The 23,107-nt window shown below is 57.1% G+C and overlaps 1 protein-coding gene across 1 annotated transcript in view; it reads left to right on the forward strand.

Annotated features, from left to right (window-relative positions):
• Positions 1–20,964, forward strand: part of VSTM2L (V-set and transmembrane domain containing 2 like) — a 36,644-nt gene extending 15,680 nt beyond the window's left edge. Inside the window, exons 2-4 of the mRNA XM_070589186.1 lie at positions 8,560–8,729; positions 10,297–10,347; positions 19,576–20,964. Of these exons, the coding sequence (XP_070445287.1) occupies positions 8,560–8,729; positions 10,297–10,347; positions 19,576–19,848 (494 nt within the window). The 3' untranslated portion in view covers positions 19,849–20,964. The remainder of the gene's footprint in view (positions 1–8,559; positions 8,730–10,296; positions 10,348–19,575) is intronic.
• Positions 20,965–23,107: the final 2,143 nt, after the last annotated feature.

A 23,107-nucleotide genomic window follows, 5' to 3' on the forward strand; every position in this document is an offset into this window, starting at 1 on the left:
CGATGTAGGGGCCCTGCCCTGGGGGAGACGCAGACACCTCCATATCTGTCCAGTGGGGCCGTGAGAGGGGGCCTCGGAGACCACTGGGGGCACCAAGGAGGGCTCCACCCTCGCATGGGAGGGCGGGCGTCTCCAGGCAGAGGGCCACCCATGAGCCGGGATCCTGGGAACCGCGTGCAGGCTGTGCCCAAGGGGGACACATGTAAGGGGCCAGGAAGGGCAGAGGGGGCCGCAGTTAGGGTCTGCCAGGGCCAGAGATGCAGGCGGGTGCCCAACCTGGGAGCCTGGCTTTGGCCCTGGGAGCTGGCAGTTTCCCCGTGAGCCCCCCCAGGGTGAGGGTTTCCTGGAGCCCCCAGGCGGCCGAGCAGGGGGAGGGCCTCCTTTCTCTGCCTCCCCCCGAGCCACCGTGTGTCTTGTACACATAGCAAAGTGTCCATGGAACACCCACTGCGTGCCCGGTGTTGTTCTGCTGTGAGGACACAGCTGCAAACGGAACCCACTCAACCCTCCCGCCTGGGAGGGGCTTCCACAAAGTGGAGGACGGGCGACGAGGGGGATAAAGAAGTGAGGATGTGGTGTGCTAGTGATCAGTGGCAGGAAAAGACAGGACGTAGAGAAAAGGGGGACCGAGGGGGCAGGGGAGGCTCAGGAGGTGACATCTGAGCAACGACTTAAGGGGCGAGGAGCTGTGGACAAGGGGCATTCCAGGCACGGGTCCAGATACATTTTCGTTGCATGGAAACCACTGTGGCAGACCCAGGAAGCCCTGGGGGGCTTTTTTGTTTTTTTTAACTGTGCTAAAATATACATAATGTAAAATGTACCATTTTAATCATTTTTAAGTGTATGGTTCAGCAGCATCAGAGACATTGTGCTTGCTGTGCAACCATCACCACTATCTACTTCCTGCTGTTTTCATCACCCCAGAGGGAACCTGTGGGCCCGCTGAGTCTCTGGCCCCCGCCTTCAACCTTCTGTCCCTGTGAGTTGTACTACTCTGGGGTCCTCGTGGGGTGGGATCACACAGTATCTGCCCTTTGGAGGCTGGCTCATTACACTCAGCATAATGTCCTCAAGGGTCACCCATGCTGTAGCCTGTGTCAGAATGTCTTCCTTTTTAAGGCTGACTAATATCCCATGGTATGGAGAGAACACATGCTGGTTCTCTGTCCATCAGTGGAGGTTTGTGAACAGGCACTGACATGGCATGTCTGGCAAGAGATGGGGCCTGGGCTGAGGGGTGATCAAGGGGCTCTGCCCCCTGGGTCTCCCTTGAGCTCCAGCTCTGCCTTGATCCCCCTGAGTGGGAGCTTCCCCTGCCACCTGTCCCCAAGGGGAGCCCTGCCCTCACTCCAGTAGTGACTGATGGGGGGGCTGGGGTCCAGTCCCTGCAGGCTTCCTGGAGGAGGCAGCCTCAAACCAGCGATCTGAAGACTGGAAGGTCAGGGAGGGCTGTGCTGAGGGAGGAGGGAGATTTAGGGCTGGACCAGAGGGGAATCTGAGCTCAGAGATGGAGGGAGCTAGGGGCTGGGCTGGGCTGCCTGTGGTGGACAAGCCCCTTGGGCCTGCCTGAGTCCCCCTGGCTGCTGGGGGCCATGGTGCTGTCCGGAGCAAATGAGGAAGGAGAGGTGGTACAGGCCTGAGGGATGGGAGGTCTCGGGGCCCAGGCATGCCTGAAACACAGATGTTGCAACCACTGCAGGGTCTGAGGGGGCTCCAAGGAGGCATCTTAAAACCTTTCTGGAGATGAGAGACTTTTTGAGCTAGAAGGTGGGGGAAGGGACTGCTCTTGGTTGAGCACCTACTAAGTGCTGGGCACGAGACATGTGTCGCCTTGTGTCCTCCTCCCCTCCATCCTCTCATTCTCCTTTTTTTTCAGACAAAGAAACTGAGGCTCAGAGAGGTAAAGGGGCTTGTCCGGGTCACACAGCTAGGAGTGGAGGAAACAGGATTCTAACTGAGGCCTGAAGGCAAAGCCCTAGATGTTGGTGCTGAACCAGGGCCTGGAAGGTTAAGAAGGGGGTCAGGCCCTGGGCTCGAAGGGCAGGCAAGATCTTCAGGTCATCCCCTGCCTTAAGCAGAAGCAAACCCCGTGACTCAGCCAGGGCCACAGGGCTGATGGCCTGCAGCTGATGCCTGATAGCCGGGCCTGGGGTTAATGAATGCATCACGCCCCCAATTAAAAGCGGAGAGGAAGACGACGTTGCCTTCAGTCAGGCCCCTTCCTCCTGCTCCTGCGGAATCCTAATCTGTGGGCAGCCGCTTGGTTTTAATTGTCTGCCTGGGGAGCCCAGCCCCGCTCGGCCCTGGGGCTGGAGGACACAATTGCACCCTTCTCACAAATCTATAACTATGCCCGCCTCCCGGGGACTGCTGGGAGGAGTTACCTGGGCAGGGAGACGGCTCAGGGCAGGAGGAGGTCAAAGAGGAGAGATGGATTTTATGTCCCAACTCCGCTGGGATGCTACTGCGGAGACCTGGGGTCTGGGTGGCTGGAGGGATGGAAGTGGGTAGGGGCTGGGAAGAGGCGCTGCAGGAGCAAGCTCTAGAAGCTTCGGGCTCCCACCCTAGAGTCCTCCAGAACTGGGCTCAGATGTAACCACTCACTCTGTAGCCTTGGCCAAGTCACTTAACCTCTCTGAGCCTCAGCTTCCCCATCTGAAAAATGGGCATAATCATGCTCACCCCTACCCCAGAGCATCATGGTGGGAACATGAGACAATGTATGTCGGGGGCTTGGCATCGTACCTGCACAAAGCAAGTACTCTCTGTTTCTTAGAGGTTATTATCATGTCATCATTGTCATCAAACTTAGTGTCGTTCCCCTTCCAGTTTCTGGTGCTGATGCAGAGTCCTCTCTCACAGACTTAGGAGAGGGAGCAAAAACCTCTTGCCAATTAGAGCTGCCCACTTTCAGTGGAGGGAGGAGGAGCTGAGCTTCCCGTCTCTGGAGGTGTGCAAGTGGGATGCAGAAGAGTGGAGCCTGGCAGCTGAACTTCACCTGATAATTCAGACCAGATCCTGATGGACCTGGTGGACCCCGGGGTCCTGGTCACACCTGCTGGTCAGACTCGGGTTCAAAGCCCAGCTCTGTGGGAATCTTGGGCAGGTCTGAGCCCATTTTCCTCATCTGTCAAGTGCGAGTGAGTGGGTTCCAGAGTAATAGAGACGTCTGCATAGGGCCAGACATGCCGTAGGCGCTCAATAAATGGTGAGGATTTTTTTTTGACGAAGCTCTCTGAGTTTCCCTCCTGCCTGCCTTGTCTCGCTCGGCTCCTCTCCTCCTTGCCTATGCTGGTCAGTCTCTATCCACCCTTCAGGGCCGGCTTACGTGCTGCTCCTCCCTGAAGCTTTCCTAGATTCCCCTCCTGCCCCGAGTGGAAGTGACCCCTCCCCTTGCCAGTGCCCAGGGCACGACCCTTAGGACGTACATCACTTTCTCCCTTAGATTGTCCGAGCTGGTGGGACTCTCAGACCGTGAATTCTAACCCTCGTTGTACAGAAGATCAAACTCAGGCTCAGAGAAGGGAGAGATTCTCCCAAGGTCACACAGCAAGTAGCAAATCTGTTGGCAGAAACAGTCTCCCATTCCAGGCTCCCAGCCCTGCGTGCCCGGTGCTAACCTGCGTACATGGCTTCTCCCTCAAGGGAGCTCCTTGGGATGGGGCCTGGGACAGCCTTTTGCTGTGGCTGCCCGTGAGTAGGGAGACTCAGATATGCCATCAAACATCCAGAGCCTCGATTTCCCCATTTGTCCTGTAGACACTCTGCCCCCTTCACCACTGAGGTTGGAGCCGATGGGATTCTGCAGGGGCCTCCCCCACTCCACCCAACCTAGGCAGCCCCTGGCAGGGACTGAGGCGATCAGAGAGACCCAGGGACCAGAGTCCACTTAGGGAAGGAGAGCTGGTGGCTGCCCCCAGGAGTTCGTGGGCTCATGAATTCCACAGGTTCTCGGAGCCAGATTTCCATCCCTCCTCCCACCCGAAGCCCCTTCCCACTCCTGGCTCAGGACCACCTGCCCGCAACTAGGGGCTGGGGTGGCCACACCTCCTCTGGGAAGCCTCCCCGGATTGCCTCAGGCTGGGTGAAACGTCTCCTCAGTGCCCAGGCCTTTGCACTTGGAATAAAAGAGACTCCCCACCTTGCCCCATGGGACCCTGCAAGGTTGGCCATCGTGGACTGTTCCTTTTTAAGAAAGAGCCCTACAGCCAAAAAGAATTTGAATACTGGGAGAAGAACATGGGGTTGGGAGTAAGACAGGTGTGTGTTCAATTCCTGGCTCTGCTGTGTGGCCTTGGAAGGGTTATTGCCCCACACTGGGCCTCGGCTGCCTCCTCTGAGCAATGGGGACATGCGAGGGGGAGGGGAACTGAGGCCGGCCCAGGGTCGCCTGCTAAGACGTCCCGCATACGTGACAGCTGAGCACTGAGAATTGACTCGTCTTAACGGGGATGTGCTGTAATCGTGTAAAATACATGTGGATTTCCAAGACTTAGCACGAAAAAGGATGTAAAATATCCCATTAATAATTTTTATTACATGTTGAAATAATAATTTTTTGATATCTTGGTTTAAATAAAATACACTATTAAAATTAATTTCTCCTGTTTAAAAATGTTTTTTGTTTCACTTTTTTTAATGTGGCTACTAGAAAATTCCATATGTGCCTCACCTGTGTGGCTCGCCGTCTCTTCCTGTTGGACAGCGCCCTCTAGATGACCATTACTGGGATTTGGGGGCACAGCTGGCTCTGTGGTGGGGTCCTCCCCGATGGCTGTTTGTGGATGAGAGGGCCCGGGCAAGGATTGGAGCCCAGGGCCTGACCTTGCTGACCCCTGGCTGCTGAGTAGCCCCAGGCCTGACACTGCCCTCTCTGAGCCTTCCTTTCTGCATCCGTAAGAAGAGCTGGTGGGCCAGGCTCAGGGTTTTCAGTCAGTTTGGGGGGCCCTGTGGGCAGGGGGATGCTGAGTGAGGGAGGCCTGGCCCCTCCCCAGGTCACCCTGATGGAGCCCCCACCCAAGGGCGGCCCATGAGACCCACGCAGACCATTTTCCATCCTCCTGCCGGCCAGATGTCACACAGGCCCAGCTGCCAGGGCTGGCTCCCTCCCAGTCTGTGCTCCTGGGGTGACAAAACCTTCAGTAGCTCTGGACCCTTCTCCCCATTTGCCAGAGGGAGAAGGTGCGTACTTTCTGGTTCCCGGGGCTCAGGCAATGGCACCTGGAGGCGGTCACAGCTACGTCCCTCCCACTGTCTCTTGGCTAGCCAGGGTCATGCTGCTGGTCACCTTGGATCCAACAAGGGGTCTTGCCACTCTCCTCCTTCCCCTGTTTGCAAAGGGATCAAGGCAGAACTCGCTGTCCCAGGGCGAGGGGCCCACGGCCCACTCTGATCACCGCCAGCCCCTCCTGGTGGCTTGGACCCTCCATCGCCCCTTCAGTCCTGCTCGAGTCAGCAGGTAGGCATCAGGGTGGGTGAGGAGGGCTGGGCCTGGCCCGGACTCTCAGGGTGGGGCCCTCCTGGCTCTGGACCCTGCTGCACCACTGCCCAGCCACGTCTGCTCATTCATTCGTTCGTTGAAGGAGTATTTATTGAGCCCGCTGTTGCCAGGCCCTGCTCTAGGAGGTGGGGCTAGGTCGCTGGACAAGACAGACCCAGCGCCTGCCTCCCGGAAGGGAGAGCAGACGACGAACGTCGATGAATGCGTGTGAGCTGTGCTGCCCAGCACAGCAGATGTTACCTACAAGTTCTATGTGAAGTTAAATGAGTTAAAATGAAGTAAAATTTAAAATCCAGTTCCTCATTCACACTAGTCACATTTCAAGTGCTCAATGGACGTAGGAGGCTGGTGGCTACTGTATTAGCTCAGATATAGAACATTTTCCTCGTTGCAGAAAGTCCCGTCAGACAGCACTGACAGTGTCTTGGAAGAGAAGAGTGTTTTGAAGCACTGGGTTGGGGCGGGAGGTGCCATTTTAAATGAGGAGGTCAGGGTAGGCCTCACTGAGGAGGTGACATTTGAGCAGACTCCTGAAGCTGGGCAGGGAGGGAGCCATGCTGGAATGGGGGGAAGAGTGTCCCAGGCAGAGAGAATAGCAAGTGCAAAGGTCCTGAGGTCAGATCTCAGCTGGAATGTTCAGGAACAGCAAGGAGGCCATTGTGGTGGGAATAGAATGAGTGAGGAGAAAAGCAGAAGCTGACCCCAGTGGGACTGGCCCAAACGTGGAGGGCCTTGTCTGCCACTGTAAGGACTCTGGCTTTTACTCTTGGTGAGAGGACACCGTGGGAGGGTTCTGAGGAAAGAAGGGACAGGGACTGATCTATGTTTTGCCAAAATACCTCTGGCTGCCGTGTCAAAATAGATTGTCAGGGAGGAAGGACGGTGGCAACAGGGAGGCCAGTGAGGACCTGCCCCACTGTTAGAGGTGGGAGGTAACGGTGGCTGGTCCAGCCTGGGGGCTGTGGAGGTGGGGAAAAGGGGCTGGATTCTGGAGATGTTTTGGAGGCAGAGACCCCAGCGTCACCTGGAGACCGAATGGCGGCGTGAGAAAGAGGGACAGAGGCAGTGCCGGCTCTACGGTTTTAGGCCCAGGGACCAGGAAAGCAAAGGTGGGGTGGGCAAGGATCTTCCCTCCAGGATCCGAGTTTCATCCCCTGCCCAGTGAGACTAAGGACAGTCCCAGCTTTCAGATGACACCACTCACCACACCTGGCATGCGTTCAGTAGTTCAAACAACATTCATTCTTTTTGGTTTTTTTTCCTGAGGAAGATTCGCCCTGAGCTAACATCTGCACCAATCTTACTCTATTTTTTAGTATGTGGGCCACCAGCACTGCATGGCTGCTAACAGAGCGGTGTAGGTCCGTGCCCGGGAACTGAACCCCAGGCCGCCGAAGCAAAGCACACCGAACTTAACCACTAGGCCACGGGGGCTGCCCCCAAACAACATTCCTTCTTATTAAACAGGCTTTGTCCGAACCTTTGACCTTGGGGGTCAGGGATGTTGCAAACTTTCTCTTAGCCCAGAAGCCGGTTGCTGGGGACAAGCTCACATGGAAACCCTGTGTGTAGAGCAGAGAAAGCAGAAGCTTCTGGATGGAGGCGTTTGTCAACCCCTACCCTCCCGAAGCCCGCAGTGTCATGGGGAAGGGGAGGAGCAGGCGACCCCGGAGCAGGAAGCCCCCTCCCAGCCCAGGGCTCCCTCTTCCTCCTGCCTGAGCTGAGCGGGGCCAGGAGGGGCCAGGAGGGACCCGGCGTGCCTGCCCCGCGGGCGGAGGGCGCCTGGCGAGCTGCAGCAACGGGCATGGCATAGGGTGGGGGACTGACAGGCACAGTATTCCCTGGGCGACCTGCACGTTGCCAGCCATCTTTCCAGGGCGAGATAATCTCTCTGGAGAAGAGGAAAGAATTCTAATTACATCTCAGGACAATATTTGTTTGGACGTGAGAGACGGAACATATGGTGGGGGGGGGCGGCGCTGGGCTGTGTTGAGTAGGGGTTCGTTTTCTCATTTCCTGGGCGGCATGGTGGGGGTGGCGGGTGGCGAGGGCTCTTGCGGGGTCAGGGGAACTGGCTGCCCTGGGATTTGGTTGGGGGGCTGGGCCCTGTGGGGACAGGAGACATGTGTGGCTCCCACCACACCCTGGGGGCCCTGAGAGGATGGAGAATGTTCCAGCCATTCAGGGCACCTACTAAGTGCCAGGAAACATGTAGCCCCCGGGAGCTCCAGGTCCCTGTCTGCGACAGGCAGTGCATGCGGTGAACAGATCTGCGACCGTGGCCGTGACCTGGGTGGGCGGGGGTGTGGGGTGGGGGGAACCTATCCAGGGTGGTCAAGGAAGGCCTCTGTGAGGGGGCCAAGGTTGCGCTGAGCTTTGAGTGACTTGCTGAGCAAAGAGGGGCCAAGGGGAGAACATCCTGGGCCTTGGGAACAGCGAGGGCGAAAGTGAGGTGGGAAAGCGAGGCGTGTTCACAGGACAGAGAAGAGACCGGGGGAGGCGGGCGGGCGGGCCTGACCCCCAACCTGGGGGGCCTTCTCCTAGGGGCAGTGGGGAGCCAGGGAGGGCTCTGAGCAGGAGGTGGCCAAGGCTGATTTGGTTTTACAAAGTCTGCTAACTGCTGTGCACTGGGGGTTGGGAATAACCCAGGAGGGAAACTAGCTGGGGGCAGCCGGAAAACTCTGGAAGAATTGCAAACAGCAGCTTCCTCCCTGGCCTCCTGGGCTCCCTGCTCACACCTTGCAACCCAGCTCTCCTCGGATCCATCACTCCCCTGCGTGGGTCTCCCACACTGCCCCCGGGCTCCGGGACAGAGGCCGGCTGGGGTGGGGACTCAGGGCCCTAGACTTTCTCCTTCCCCCCCACGTTGTGCCAGCTGCTGCTGTGCGCCCCTCTGCCAGCTTCCCCAGCCTCTCCAGGTGCCCCGCCTGGAACCAGGCCGTTCCCACCTGCAGGCCGGGCTGTTCCCACTCACCACCTCTCCCCCCTAAGCCATGTGCCTGCTGGCCCTGCGGTTTCCTGAGCCCCGGCCACTCCTCCCCCGTTTCTTCGCACAGCCCTGTTCACAGAGACACCCCACGACATGACAGCGCGGACGGGCGAGGACGTGGAAATGGCCTGCTCCTTCCGAGGCAGCGGCTCCCCCTCCTACTCGCTGGAGATCCAGTGGTGGTATGTGCGGAGCCACAGAGACTGGACCGACAAGCAGGCATGGGCTTCGAACCAGGTACTGCCCCTGGGACACCCCCCCCCACCCCCCCACCCAGCTGGGCTGGGAGAATCTTGGCCCCCAGGGTAGGGGTGTGTCTCTGCCCCTCATTGCCTTGGAGCAGGAGGCAGAGGTAGGCTGAGCACTTGGGGTGGGTGCAGCAAGAAGGGCCCTTGAAAGTGCACAGAGTCCCTCCCTTCAGTGTGTGGGTGGGGAAACTGAGGCCAGAGGGACAGAAGCTGACTCCAGGTTAGGGGCCAGGTGGACTCCCCTTCCATCACTTCTCCAAGCTGCCGACTTCAGTCACGAGCACGCACGCGTGCATACCCTTCCACGTGCGTGCAGGCACACTCCTGCATCCAGACACTGCACACGCATTCGCCTCTACACACACACAGGCTCAGAGGCACACAGCGCTGGGGCAGATGGTGTTGGTGCCGCCTGCACGCTGGGGTGTGCATCGTCCCAGCCACCAGCCCGGCTGCCGACTGCCAGACCCTGCGACTCTGCCTGAGGGTTTTCCCCAGACAACAGAGCCCACGGGCCGGCCAGGCAGGCTGGAGGGGTGCTCCACCAGGGCCTGAGGGGCGTTGGAGGGTGAGGCCCCAGCTCCCTCGCCCTCAGTTGGCATGACTGACGCCTGTTCTGCATGCTCCCGAGGTGCCCCGAGGGAGTAAGGTCCAGCTGCCCACAATGGTAACTGGCTTAATAACACCCCATATTGACTTCCTTCCCTTTTTTGTCTTACTCACCCACTCCTCCACCGATGTTTCCCGGAACCACCTCCCAGATAGACTGCTTGCGCTCGAATCTTTGTCTCAAGGTCCGCTCCTGGGGGAACCCAAACTAAGACACTTTCATTCTTACACTTGTGCATACACAGATAGCATGCAAACTCTGATCCCTGTCTGCCCACCCATGCGTACATGAATACGTATCTACACATCTTCGTATGCACACACGGGCGTGCTCACGCATTCTCGCATGTTCATGAAATAGCCCCTAACGTGTTCACAAATACGTGGTAAACTGTGGCTGGCTCCTAGGGGAGTCACCCCCCAGCCCTTCCAGCCTGCCCCCCAGGTCGGAGGACTCCAGCTGGGGGAGAAAGCCCTTAGTCGAAGAGTTGTAGCTATTTGCAGTTGGAAGCCCCGTGGTCAGCTTGCAGGGCATGGCGCGTGGGCAGGGTTGCACCAGCATCTGCTACACACGCTCACATGTGTGACACACCTGAAAATACAAACACATTCCCAGAGAGAGACAGACGCTCCTACAGACAGACACTCCTACAGACACACCAAGCAGACTCACATTTTCCCGTTCACACATCCCCGCCCATATATCCCCAGATGCCCGCATAGCTACACGCGCAGCACATGCCCAGTGTCCAGGCCCCTCCTGTATCTTCCTTTGCTTGGGATCTCCCCATCCCCCGAGTGGACACAGCGCTGAGGGGCCCCCACTCCAGGTCCCGTGGCCCCCAGCGTGTCACCTGCCCTGGCTAGAATCTTCGCTGTTGTCCGCACGCCCGCCCTGCGGCGCTAACGCCCCTCTCTGCTCTCTCTGCCCCTCCTGCTCCCAACAGCTAAAAGCATCGCAGCAGGAAGACACCGGGAAGGACGCAACCAAAATAAGCGTGAGTTTTGATAATGACTTCTCGCAAGGGCTCTAATGGAGGACACAGCTGTAATTTAAAAGAATTTTTTTTTGGTCTCCTTCAGCAGGGAGCTTGGGCAAGAAGATGGAGGAGGAGACAGAAAGAGGGGAAAAATGGTCCTGCTCTGGGTTTTAAAAGCCAGAGATTTTTCGAGTTCATTGAATGACAGGCACAAAAAATGACAGGGGGAGAAAAGACGCATTCTCTCCTGTCGGGGCCAAGGCTGTGTGCATCCCTGATGCTTCGTGTCTGTCTCAGCAGCATTTTTTATTTGGAGAACCAGCAGGGTCTAATGAAACTGAGCCGGCGGTTCTCGGCCCATCGTGACGGCTGCCGCTTCTCACAGTCACAGGGGTCCCCCGGCTCCCGGGAGTGAGGCAGGGTTGGGGAGCTGCAGCCAGAGGATCTCAGGCCTGGCCGGCCCCCTGATGCGTTGCCAGTGTTATCCTTGCTGCAGCTCTATGGGGAAGGGCAGCCGTTCGCCCATTTTACAGGTGGGGCTACTGAGGCTCAGCAGGGTCAAAGACTTGGTGGAGGTCATGGCCTGGCTGAGCTGCCATGAGCTCTTCGTCTCCAGGCTCTGCAGGAGCCCAATGAGGTGGGGGACCCTGGGGGCTCTGGGAATGACAATTTTTGTGGAGGAGGGGCACCCAAAGCGGGGCCTAGAAGAGGCAGGCAGGATTGAGAAAGGAGGCGAGAGGGACTGAGTAGAGGGGACCAGCTTGGGCACACGTGTGGCCATGGGACCCGGCTCGGTTTGTGCATGGGGCTCGAGGTCAGCCTGGCGGGAGGCTGGAAGTTCACCAGCAACACACTCAGAAAATGCGGGTGCCCGCAGGGGTGTGAATGCGCGTGTGGGGGGAGAGACCTCCAAGTTCACTCTTTCCTGCTGTGTCTTCCATGACTTTTCAAGGACTTGCGGGGGAGCTCAGGACCCCAAGGCCAGTGAGACACGGATGCACAGAGGAGCCGCACCCCAAAGCAGAAGTCACAGCGGAAAGAGTGGGCACCGGGAGGCATGGAGTGCCATGCGGGACAGCAGGGGTGGCAGAGCGGAGGCAGGGAGGCTGGGGAGGAGGTCCTGCAGCCACTCAGGCCAGAGGCGGGCAGATTAGAGAAGAAGGGCATTTGTGCCAAATGCCCCAGGGCCTCTCCGAGGTGGGGGTCTGGAAGTTCAAGCCATTTCCAGTTTAGGGCAGCTGCTGGTTCACTTTCTCCACACCCTGACCCCTCACCCTCACCCTCTGCCAAGGGCACATCCATAGGTAATGCCCCGTTTCTTGCCCAAACAGCCACCAGGTGGCCCGGGCAGGGAGGGACCTGCGCATATATTAACGCGCCCCGTTCACGGGACCTTTCTCTGCTAGGATGGTGTTTGGGGTTTAAGGAGCGTCTCTGGCAAAGGAGAGAATAATCTAATTGACTAAGAGGATTAGAATTCGAGGCTGCTGGGCCCCAAGTGAGGGGAATGCGAAGATGCTAATTAGTTAAATAAAATAAAGGCGCTCCCGTGATGGTGCAACCGATGCCCCACCCCCAGCCCCTGCATGTCCTGCACCAGCTGGGCTGCCCGGTCTGGCTGGGAAGCCCACAGACGGGCTCCCCATGCAGATGGCGTCACACGCATGACTGTGCTTGAATACACAGACTCGGGGTTGGCGGCAGCTATAAGCAGAGGCACCCCTGGGTTCTGCCGTCGAGGAGGAGGCTCAGAATTGGCTCGGTGGCCTCCACAGCTCTGTTGGACTCACTCTGCTCTCCCTTGAGCCTCAGCTCATCTTGCTTGGGGCTCCCCATCCCCTCCCAGGCTGGCTGCCTCTCCGCCTTCCCATTGCTTCCCACCTCCAGGCCTTTGCACAGGTCAGTCCCTCTGCCCAGAAAACTGTTCCTCTCTCTTCCTTTAGGGCTCAGCTCAGGAAGCCTGCCTTGACCCTGCGACTCAGTCGGCCCCCCTGACTTTCCCTGCTGGCTGCCTTTCCGTCTGCAATTATCTATGTGTGTGAGACAGTCTCCTGTCTGTCTCCCGGGGAGACAGTGGGGCAGACTGTGCCTGCCTGATTGCTCCATTTCCAGAGCCCAGCACAGAGCCTGGCACGTGGCAGGTGCCCAATTAAAAATTACCGAGTGACTGTCACACACAAACACCCACCCAGGCCAACAGGGGCGTAAATCCAGACAGTTGTGATACACGGACACACCAATGCGATGTGCATCCGTGCCTGGACGTGGACGTGGACGGGTGACATGAAGGTGTGGAGGGGCTCGTGGGGACCACGGGGCCGGGAGAGCCAGCTGAGCCAGGAGGGAAGTCCAGCCCAGTAGTCCCATGTCTCCTAAAAATGTGCTGATTTGGATGGAGTATGTCCTGATTTTTAACCGTTGGGACCTAATTTGGTTTCTGGAAAACCCTGTGGGAGCCGAATGGCACCGACCACCTGCTGGGCAGCCTCCGCGCCCGTGGGTCTCAGGTTCTGGGGAGGAAGGACCGTCAACTTCCAGGAGCCGGTGTGGGGAGGGCTCTGTGACCTGCTGGGGCCGCCATGGTAACCCTGGGAAGGTGCAGAGTCGCCGTGCGGAGCGCCAGCTTGGGACCGTGAGGACACAGTGGGGCCGGCGCTGAGCGTCCCGGGAGCTGAGTCCTCGCTCCAGCTCTGCCACCGCCCTGCGCCTCCCTTCCCCACTCACTGAGGCTCATACAAAAACGCTTTGGAAACTGTAAAGTCCTATGGATTCGGCTGTGTGAATGACAGTGGTTACTAGCGTGGAAACAACCTGAATTTGCAAAGCATGTGGGGGCCCGGAGCCTTGAAAGAAGGCCCCGCTTGTCTGCAGGAACCGGGCGAGGGAAAGAAAGAGCTCAGGATCTTGTGGGGAGATCGTTTATGTGGGGGCACAGGCGTCTGTGAGAAAATCATAATAATATAGCAGCTCACGTTTGTTGAGCACCTGCCCCATGTCGGGAGCCAGGATGAGTACTTTACGTGAATTATCTCATCTAACTCGGGGCCTGGGGAAGGACCCCTGGCCTGAGACGTCTCCCTCAGTAGCTTGCATATGCTGAGGATTCCACCGTGAGGACCTCCTTCCTGTCGCTCAGAATTCTTCTGTTTATTGGCCATTTTCAAGTTCTGGATGTTTTTCTTTTGATCTAACTGAAGTTCTTAGGTTAATTTCCCCTTAACCAGTTTTGCAAGTAGAGATGGTCCCCAGCTTCCTAATTTTAAGACAAGGTGAAATGCTCCACACAGGCCTTCTTTCCCAGGGGCCTCTCCCGCCTTCATTACCGTAAGTCCCTCCTTTGGTCGAGCAGAAGTTGTCTGTGCTGTAGACTCAGTTCATGTAAGCTGCTTCTGTCCGAAACAGCCGTGGGCAGCCTGGGTCCCCATGTACATGGGGCCCCCTGCTCTGGCTCACTCATCACAACCCCCGCCTCCTCGCCAGCCCAGCCCTAAAAGCCAGGCACAGCCCAAGAAGCCCCAGGAAGCACGTTGCAGCCTCCATCCCGAGTCCCTATGAATGGTTACAAGGCAGCTGTATTTGTCAAATCGGCCAAGTGGCCCTGCAGGCCAAGCCCCTGACCACCCGCCTGGCTGCTCCAGACACGTGGAGCACATGTGTGGATAGCGCACGGTTGCTGATGGGGGCGTGGTAAGGCTGGGGCCACCGGAGCAGCACACAAGGTCTGCATCCTTCACACAGGAGTAACAGGCCGGGTGGCGGGCACGGGTTACTATGATTTTATTTTCTGCCATAGACGTTTCTATCTTTTCTCGAAATTCCTGCAGTGATCCACAGTATCCATAGGACGTTAAGTTCTGAAGTGTGCCAGGGAGGCGAGACTCATGTGGAGTCAAAATCACTCCATCCATCTTAGGAATCCTTTGAAATATCCACAGAGTGGCCAGTTTGTGGTCTGGGGCCGTGAAGATGCCTCTGTGAAGGCCATCGTCACCCCCCCCCCCCTCCTGTCCTCAAGGTCCTCCCAGTCAGTATGGGAGATGGATCTGAACCCAACCATCATATATGATAAAAAGTAAAATGACAGGGCCGGTCCCGTGGCCAAGTGATTAGGTTCACACGCTCTGCTTCGGCGGCCCAGGGTTTCCCCAGTTCGAATCCGGGGCGTGGACATGGCACCGCTCATCAAGCCATGTTGAGGCGGCATCCCACATGCCACAACTAGAAGGGCCCACAACTAAAAATATACAACTATGTACCAGGGGGGCTTTGGGAGAAAAAGGAAAAATAAAGAAAAATCTTAAAAAAAAAAAAGTAAAATGACAACTGTGACCATCAAAATGAGGAGAGCCGCCCAGGGACCTGAGCCTGGAACAAGGGACCTGAGCTAGTCTAGGAGGTCTGGAGGACTTCCTGGAGGAGGTGCTATTTGAAGTGAACACTGAAGGGCAGAGGAGTTGGCTAGGAGCAGGGGGAGGTTTGCTGGTGTGTGTGCTGGAGAAACTGCTGGAGGCTGCTGTAGCTAAGGGGCAGGCAGGGATGAGACCCTGAAGCCACCCCTCATCCCGGCAGCCACTGCAGGGAGCCACCGAAGGAAGGGTTCTAAGTTGGAGGCATTTTGAAAAGATGTATCTGTCCGTCATGGGAGAACAGATTGGAAGGGGCCAGCGTGGCTTTGGGTGGACGTGGGAGGAGGTTGAGGTGATGACCCAGAGGAGAGAAGCTGGCACTTTGCCCTGGCCGGTGCAGGGGCATCTGGGGTCTGGAGAGAAGGGGAGGTGCAGTGATGTTGAGAGGGAAGATCAGTGGCCTTCGAGGGTGGGTTGTGCTGGAGCGCTGGAGGAGCATGGCGCTGTGACTGCAGAGGGTCTGGCTGCAGTGGGTGAGGCCTTCCAGGGCTGAGATTTGAGGAGACCCTGGGCTGGGATTTGAACATGCCGAGGGGCTGTGAAGTGGCTGGGCGTTGCTGATGGAGGCACAGAAGCGGCGGAGCTCAAAGCAGAGCCGTGCCTGGGGCAGGCCCATCTGACCCCGATCCCCACCCTAGCACCTTCCTGGGGCCACCATGTCACTCTTAGGTCTCAGCTGTGAGGCCCCATGTGGGAAAGGCCTGGCACCAGAGATGCAAATTGGCACCACCCATTCCTCCTGGCACCGCTGGCTGGGGAGAAAGACCCCAACCCACCGCTGGCCCAGGGGCCCCTGCCCTGCCCAGAAAGGCCTGGGCAGGGCACATGGAGGAGGCTGAGCGCTCCCGGCGTGGCCTGGCCTTGTCTCTTTCAGCATAATTAGGTGCTTAATTGCACCGCCAAGGCCTGTCGATGCATGCGCCCAGGTGATTATGATTTACAGCCAGGCCGCCACGTGGGGGTCTCTCTCCTTGCGGCCTCTCCGGTCACGCTGGAGAGCCAGGCCACAGGATTTTCTGCGAAATTTGTGAATGATGAAATCCAAGAGGCTGCTCCCGGCACCCCCAAGAAGCTGGGGCAGGGTGATGGGCGCCTCCACAGGACATGCCACTGAGGAGGGGCCGGGAGCCTCCAAGACCAGGAGTGCTAAGGACCTGGGGAATGAGGTGGGAGGGGCTGGAAAGACAGACCTGTGGTCTGCTGGTCATGGGAGGCTCCCCAGAGATGTGGTTAAGACCTGGTCTCTGTCACCAGCTGGGGGGGCTTGGGCAAATCACTTGACCTCTCTGAGCCTCAGTTTCCTGACCATACAATGGGTATCCTAGCAGGGCCTACGTCACGGGGTTATGGTGGGGTTTATGTAAGATGTACGAAGCTTTAGCGCGTCATCTCAGTGACCAAGCGCTCCATGAACTCTAGCTGCCAGCACTACTATTACTGTTGTCACTGTTTTTATTATTCACCTTCTCCAGATGGTGCTTAAAGGCAGGACCCCTGGGGTGGGGGGAGCAGAGTCTGCTGTGTGTCCTCTCCCTTCATCCTGCTGGATCAGCTCCCTGAGGTGCTTGACTATGGGCGTGAGGTCTGGGTTCCCCCTTAGACCTGGAGCCCGTGAGGGCCTGGCTGGGGTCTGGCTGGTTCATGGCTGTACCCCTGGGGCCCAAGGTGGGCACTTGCTAAATGTTTGTCCAGTGAATGGATGAATCGAGCCCAAGAAAACCGAGGCCAGGGTGCTCCCAGTGCCCCTGCAGTGCGCCCTGCCCCCTCCTCCTCCCCAAGAGGGGAGGAGCGCTACTGCTGAAGGCCACGCGTGCTTGCTGGCAGGGGGGTGGTGGGGGGAGGAGCTGAGAGCTCCTGGGGAGAGCGGTCCAGGCCTTGGCGTCAGGGCTGGAGGTGGGAGAGGTGGGCAGAGGGTGGGCCTCGCTGTCGCTCCCTCCCTAGGAGCCGCTGCTCCCAGCGCTTCGCATTATTACTCCATTAGCGCCTTGTAGGGTTGACAAATGAAGGATAATTAATATCCGTGAGGGAAACAGATGTTGAGGTAATTCGCTCCCCGCTGCGCATTTGCAACAGCATCTCCTAACTCGCCCGGAGAGCATGGCAGGGCCACAGGACCTCTCAGTGCCCTTGGTCAGAGGTGATGGCGTCAGCAGGGCTGATGGCCTCCAGCTGGGCCGGCCGCACTGGGGAGGGGATGCCCCACACCGACAGGGGCAGCCGGAAGAGTTCCCACCACTTGCTGTTGGGAAGTTCTGCCTGTGTCTCACCTCCTGCCTGGCCATAAGCCCACATTTCCCTGCCTCAGGGGGGATGATGACCAGCCAGGAAGGCTCAGAATAAGGGAGGATAGGCCAGGCTCCCGGCTGCTGCCCACCCACCCTCTTCCCTTCTGGAGCCTGGGAAGCCCCCTGTGCCCCTGCCAGCTCTGAGCGACCCTCTGTGGGGCCTGTCACGCCATTTGGAGGGTCAGAGTACATGGAAGTAGGCCTGGGTTCAGTTCCCAGCTCTGCCACTCACTGACTCAGTGCCCATGTGAAAGTCACTTCTTTCAGAGCCTTAGTTTCACCATCTGTAAAGTGGGTATAGTCATGTCTGTGACCTACAATTAGAAAGCATGCTATCTGGGTACTACTTCATTTGGAGAAAGAAGGAACTAGAGTGAGGCCATTCATTCGACAAGTGTTTTTATTATTATTTACAGGGTACCAGGCCCTGTGATGGTCACTAAGATGAACAAAATAGCTATCATCCCTGCCCTCATGGAGCTTATAGTTTAGCCAGAGAGGGAGACAAAAATCAAGTCAACAGACAAACAAATTAAACGGTTCTTAAATTGTGATGACTGCTATGAAGGAAATAGACAGGGGGTTGTGATTGAAGGTTCTGGGAGGAGGTGATGTTTGAGAATGAAGGGGAGTCAAGCGGGTGAAGAGGGGTGGGGAACAGCACCCAGGCAGAGATACCAGCATGTGCAAAGGCCACAAGGAGCTTGGCATCTGGGAGGAGATGGGAAGGGCCCAGAGAAGCCAGAGCAGATTTGAAGGATGGTTAGAAGTCACGGGTGTGTGTGTGAGGGCCCAGCTGCAGAGTGAATGCACCCCTCAGAGACTGTCCCCTTTCTCATCCTGGCCTCCTCACTGCAAGAGTGATCAGCAGGGACTTCCCATCCAGGGTTTGGGGCTTGACAAGAAGAGGCAGGCTGGCTGTCCATCCCTATCGACCCCCACCTCTGCCCCCCAGGGGAGAGGGACCAGTAGGACTCAGGGCTGGGGCCTCAGGTCTGAAGCCCACTCAGCTCCAGCCTGGGCCTGGCAAGCTTGTAATGCTGGCTGGTGTAAGGTCACTGGGAAGGGATCCCAGTGGTGCCTGAGAGTGACCTCCCCTGTTCTGTCCGGGTGGGGCAGGGCTTCAGGGGCGGGGCAGGGCTGCAGGGGGCAGGGCAGGGCTCCTTCTGGCTGTAAGTGGGGGCCAGGGAAGGACGGAAGCCCCCTCCCCCCAACCCTTCTCCATAGGCTCAACTCCCCCATCCCTTTTCTAAGCTTTTTATTTTGAATTGCAGATTCACAGAAAGTTGCAAAAATAGATCATAGACTCCCCTGTACCTTTCACCCAGCTTCCCCAGTGAACTGGCTTATGTAACTGTCCACCTGCCTTCTCTCTTTTGATTGAAAACAATTCCCTATAGTAGCTTTATGTTCAGGGCAGGTTTACTCATGAGAGTTTTAATTTGGCAACTGCCCAAGTGTCTGTCAACAGGGGGCTGGATAAACAAATGGTGGTATATCGGTATGATGGAATACTACACTGCAGTGAAAAAGAGCACATGGAGCCAGGCAACAACACGGAGGAATCTCATTGGTGTTATGTTGTGTGACAGAAGCTGCACACAAAGGAGTTCAAGAACAGGCAAAACTAATCAGTGGTGATGGGAGTCAGAGTAGTGGATAGCCGCGGGCCTGAGTCCATGAGGAAGGGCCACAGGCTGTGCTCTGGAGGGGTATCCACGGCCCACCCTTGCTCTGGGGGCGGTCACACAGGCATGCACGTGAGTCAGATTTCATCAAGCTGTATGCACTTCACTGTACATAAATTAAATTTCAATTTTAGAATTTCAAAAACTCAATCAAATAAACAAGCAGAAGGCCAAAATACAAAGACAAATATCACCGACACTCTTGCTCCCCTCAACTGGAGTGGACAGTGATTAGCATCCTGATTTATTTGTGATCAGCCTTTATTCTCTTTAGAGAAACAAGACATTTCCGACTAAGCTGAGATTTCCCAGAGAGAACCACTGCTGGGAGGCCACTGTGTTCCGCCCGCCTATGTTCAACTTCTACACACACACCCGTCTCTAAAACCAGTACAGGCAGCCCTTCAGATCCGCGGATGCGGAACCGCGGATAACGAGAGCCAACTAAAGGCTTGAGCATCCGGGGATTTTGGTGTCCGCAAAGGGGTCCTGGAACCAGTCCCCTGCGGATACCGAGGGACGACTGTATAGAGTATTTTCCTGTGTCCATTTACAGAAATGGCATCGCACTGTAGGAGTTTTGCAATGAGATCTTTCACTTCCTGCATGCCTCTCAGCTCGAACATGCCCAGCTCTAGCACCTTTTTATCTGCTGTGCAGTATTCCACTGAATGAACGGACTACTGCCTGTTTATCCGTTCTGTTGATGGACAATGAAGTTGCTTCTACTTTTTTGCTATTTAACTCTGTGTGTCCTGGTGGGAGCAGCTCTGGGGCCCCAGCCTGGGAGTGGGCTCTCGGGACCAGGGCTCTCGGTCTTCCAGCTGCCGCTGGGCGGCCAGGTCACGGTCTCTCTGTCGTCCCCAGGTGGTCAAGGTGGTGGGCAGCAACATCTCCCACAAGCTGCGCCTGTCGCGAGTGAAGCCCACGGACGAAGGCACCTACGAGTGCCGTGTTATCGACTTCAGTGACGGCAAGGCCCGGCACCACAAGGTCAAGGCCTACCTGCGGGTGCAGCCGGGGGAGAACTCCGTCCTGCACCTGCCGGAGGCCCCGCCCGCCGCGCCCGCGCCGCCGCCCCGCAAGCCGGGCAAGGAGCTGCGGAAGCGCTCGGTGGACGCGGAGGCCTGCAGCCTCTAGACTGACGGCCGCCCCGCCACCCGCCCGCCCGCGCCCCTACGGCTGTCCAGAGTGCATGAGGGGCCGCTGGACCGCTGGGGACGGGACTGCCTGGGTCCAGCCGCCTCCCCATCCCCGAGGCCGCCTGCGGCCCGCCGGCCCTCCGCACCACCCCCTCGCCCAGCATGTAAGCCCCGCCCAACCCTTCCTTTTCAGACCCTGCAGTGACCTGGCTGGGAGAAGGTGGGCCCGGGCACCAAGGGGACGACCGCCTCGAACGCTGGGGTGGGGCACCATGCCGGGGCGGGCTGCCCCCTTTCTGTCACCAGCTTCAGTGGAGTCCAGTGTTTTCGCTTTGCTTGCTTGTCCCCGACCCTGTCCCGAGCCGGGGCCTCCCAGCCTTACTCTCCTTCCTACCATCCCCCACTTGGACCTGGGGGTGTGGACAGTGACTCCTCCCCGAATTTGGACTTGAATCTTCTGAGCTGAACTAGGGCCTCTCCCCTGGTGAGGAACTGGGGAACAGAGTCCCCAGGAGACCTTGCTCTGGGGCTCCAGGGTCACTCACAGGGGCCCTGGGAGGAGAGGGAGACCTCGGCTGCCTCCTGGTGGGTCCTTCATGTTCAGCCTCCTTACACGGAAGCAACAGCTCCCTGTTCCACCTTCCTGGGAGGCGGGGGCACCAGGAATCTGCCCCTTCACATGGCAGGTCCGAAGGAGGACCTTTGTGCTCTGACCGCATGGCCCCAGGCAGAGTTTTGCACCAGCAGGACCCCTTCCAGGGTCTTTGAGGCTCTCCCAGGAGCCCCCCCTCTGCCAGCTCCCAAGGTCCCAGCCCCCTCCTGGGGCCCATGCCAAGCCCACCCAAGGGCCTGGGGCTGTTGGGAGCCAAGTGTCCCTTAATACCAATCCCCTCACAATCCTTGATCAGGGGGACACCCACCCCTGGTGATTTGTAAATATTTCTATCGGGCCCAACACCCCTTAGAACTGGCTCAAACCTCTGGCCGCCCCTCAGCAATGGAGTGGGGGATGTGGGAGGGGCGTGGGCTTGGCCCAGGGGCTGTGGGTAACCCTGTATACACGATCCAATCCGTGACTACCAGCCAACCTGAATAAAGCTGTTTAAAAAACCTCTGGGCAGCGTCTTTCTGGGGCATGTGTGTCCGGAAACCGGGGCAGTGGCGGACGGGGATGTGGGGGATCTTGGCCAGCCCGCACCCACGCCTCACTCAGTATCTTCTCGCTCCTGCTCTCTGCCCCCCAAGCACAGAACAAGAGCTGGTGGGGGCACGAGGAGAGTGTGAAGGAAACCGGGTCTTGATCCAGCTCCAATCCAATTACCAGGCACTTGAATTATTCTTAGACTTTGAGATAATCACGTACGGAGGAGTGCAGAAAACATGTTCACACTGTTTTATGAATAAATAAATTAGAAAGCAAGTAAGGGTGAGCCACTACCCACCAAACAGCATCCAGAACAGAAGCCCCCAGCCCGGTCTGTGCGTCCTCCCGATCATGCCCCTCTCCCCACTCCTCCAGGCAGCCACGACCCTCCCACTTTTTAAATAATCACATTCTTAGTGTTCTTTTTACAGTTTTACTACCTGCATGTATGTCATCTTCAACAACATAGTTGAGTTTTGTCTATCTTTCAGAACTTGCATGCGTGGAATCACACCGTAACTATGTTTTCATACACCACTGTATTTGTGAGACATCCATATTGCGTGTATCTGTAATTTGTCCATTTTTATTACTGCATGAATATCCTACAACGTATCAATTTATTTATCCATTCCACTGTTGACAAGAATTTGTGTTCCCATCTGGTGCTATTCCCAACAAGACTGCCATGAGCATTCTAGTCCACGTCCCCTGGTGCACACAAGCACGAGATTCTCAGGGGTGGATTGGCCAGGTTGGAATTTGCACTTTAGGAATCTCGTTATCTCCAATGAGGTATCACCATCCAGGCTCAGAGAGGTTAAGTAGCTAGCCCAAGGTCACACAGTTGCTGAACTCTGCTTTGCTCGGCCTGAACCCCCACATCCCCTAAACACACACACACCTCTTCCATCATGCCCTGGGCTCTGGACTCTGCCTGGCTCATCCCAGCTGAGGGTCCCACCCACCACAGTCCTGCTGAGACTCTGCCTGAGGGTGTGTTAGTGTGGGGCTCTTGGGTCAAGCCCTCACAGCCAGCGTGGCCAGCTGGTCCCTCCTCTGTGTGCCTGCAGAAGCCAGGGACACCAGCCATACTAAGCATCGGACTTCTGCCTGCCTCAGATCTCCCCTGCCAGCCAGTCTGAGCGAGCCTCCCTCAAGGGCAGGGACTGCGACCTGCTGAGATGATGATGGATGCTGGTTGAGCACTGTGCCTCAGGCCCTGTGCTGATGCCACGGCAGCCCCAAAGGGAGTCTCATATCCTCAGCTTTCAAATGAGGAAAGTGAAGTTCAGAGAAGCAGGGGTGGAGGAGGGCAGGGTGGCAGAGCATGTGAATAAACCAGGTGATGAAGCAGGCAAGGCCCTGGACCTGCTACAGAATCCAGGGATCCCTGAGCCAGATGGTCTATGACCTGTGGTCGTCTCAGGCCAGCAGCCAGCCTTTATTCAACGAATACAGTCCCTTCCAGAAATGCCCAAGTGCAGGACAGGCCCTGAAAAGCCCAGGTCCCTCTGGGAAGGTCTGGGGGGATACAGGCTCGTGCTGGAGTGATAGCAATCTTCACAGGTCCTGAGCACCTGCTACACAGCAGGGACTAGTGCAGGGTTTTCCACGGGAAACGCTGAGGGTCCACGGGATCTCCTTTCACCCTCCCAAGGGCCTGTGTCCCATCTTTGGTCCCCTCCCCATGGGAGGGATTTGTCTTGCTCCATTGGGAATGCAGCCCAGGGGAGAGGATGGTGCCTGGCTTAGAACCCTGCCTCTGCTCATCCTTGCATCAGGACCTTGGACAAGGCTCTTCACCTCTGAGCCTCAGTTTCCTTTTCTGTAAAATGGAAATGCTCCCAGGGAAATGCAAATCAAAATCATAACGAGATTCCACACTGAGATGGCGAGAATCCAAAAGACAGAGAATAACAAGTGTTGGCAAAGATGTGGAGAAATTGCAACCCTCATACACTGGCCGGTGGGATTATAAAATGATGCAGCCACTTGGGAAAACAGTCTGGCAGTTTCTCAGAATGTTAAACATAGAATTACCATATGACCCAGCAATTCCATTCCTAGGTATATACCCAAGAGAAATGAAACCATATGTCCACACAAAAAC

Source organism: Equus przewalskii, chromosome 21 (assembly GCF_037783145.1).
Source record: "Equus przewalskii isolate Varuska chromosome 21, EquPr2, whole genome shotgun sequence".
Taxonomy (NCBI): Eukaryota; Metazoa; Chordata; class Mammalia; order Perissodactyla; family Equidae; genus Equus; species Equus przewalskii.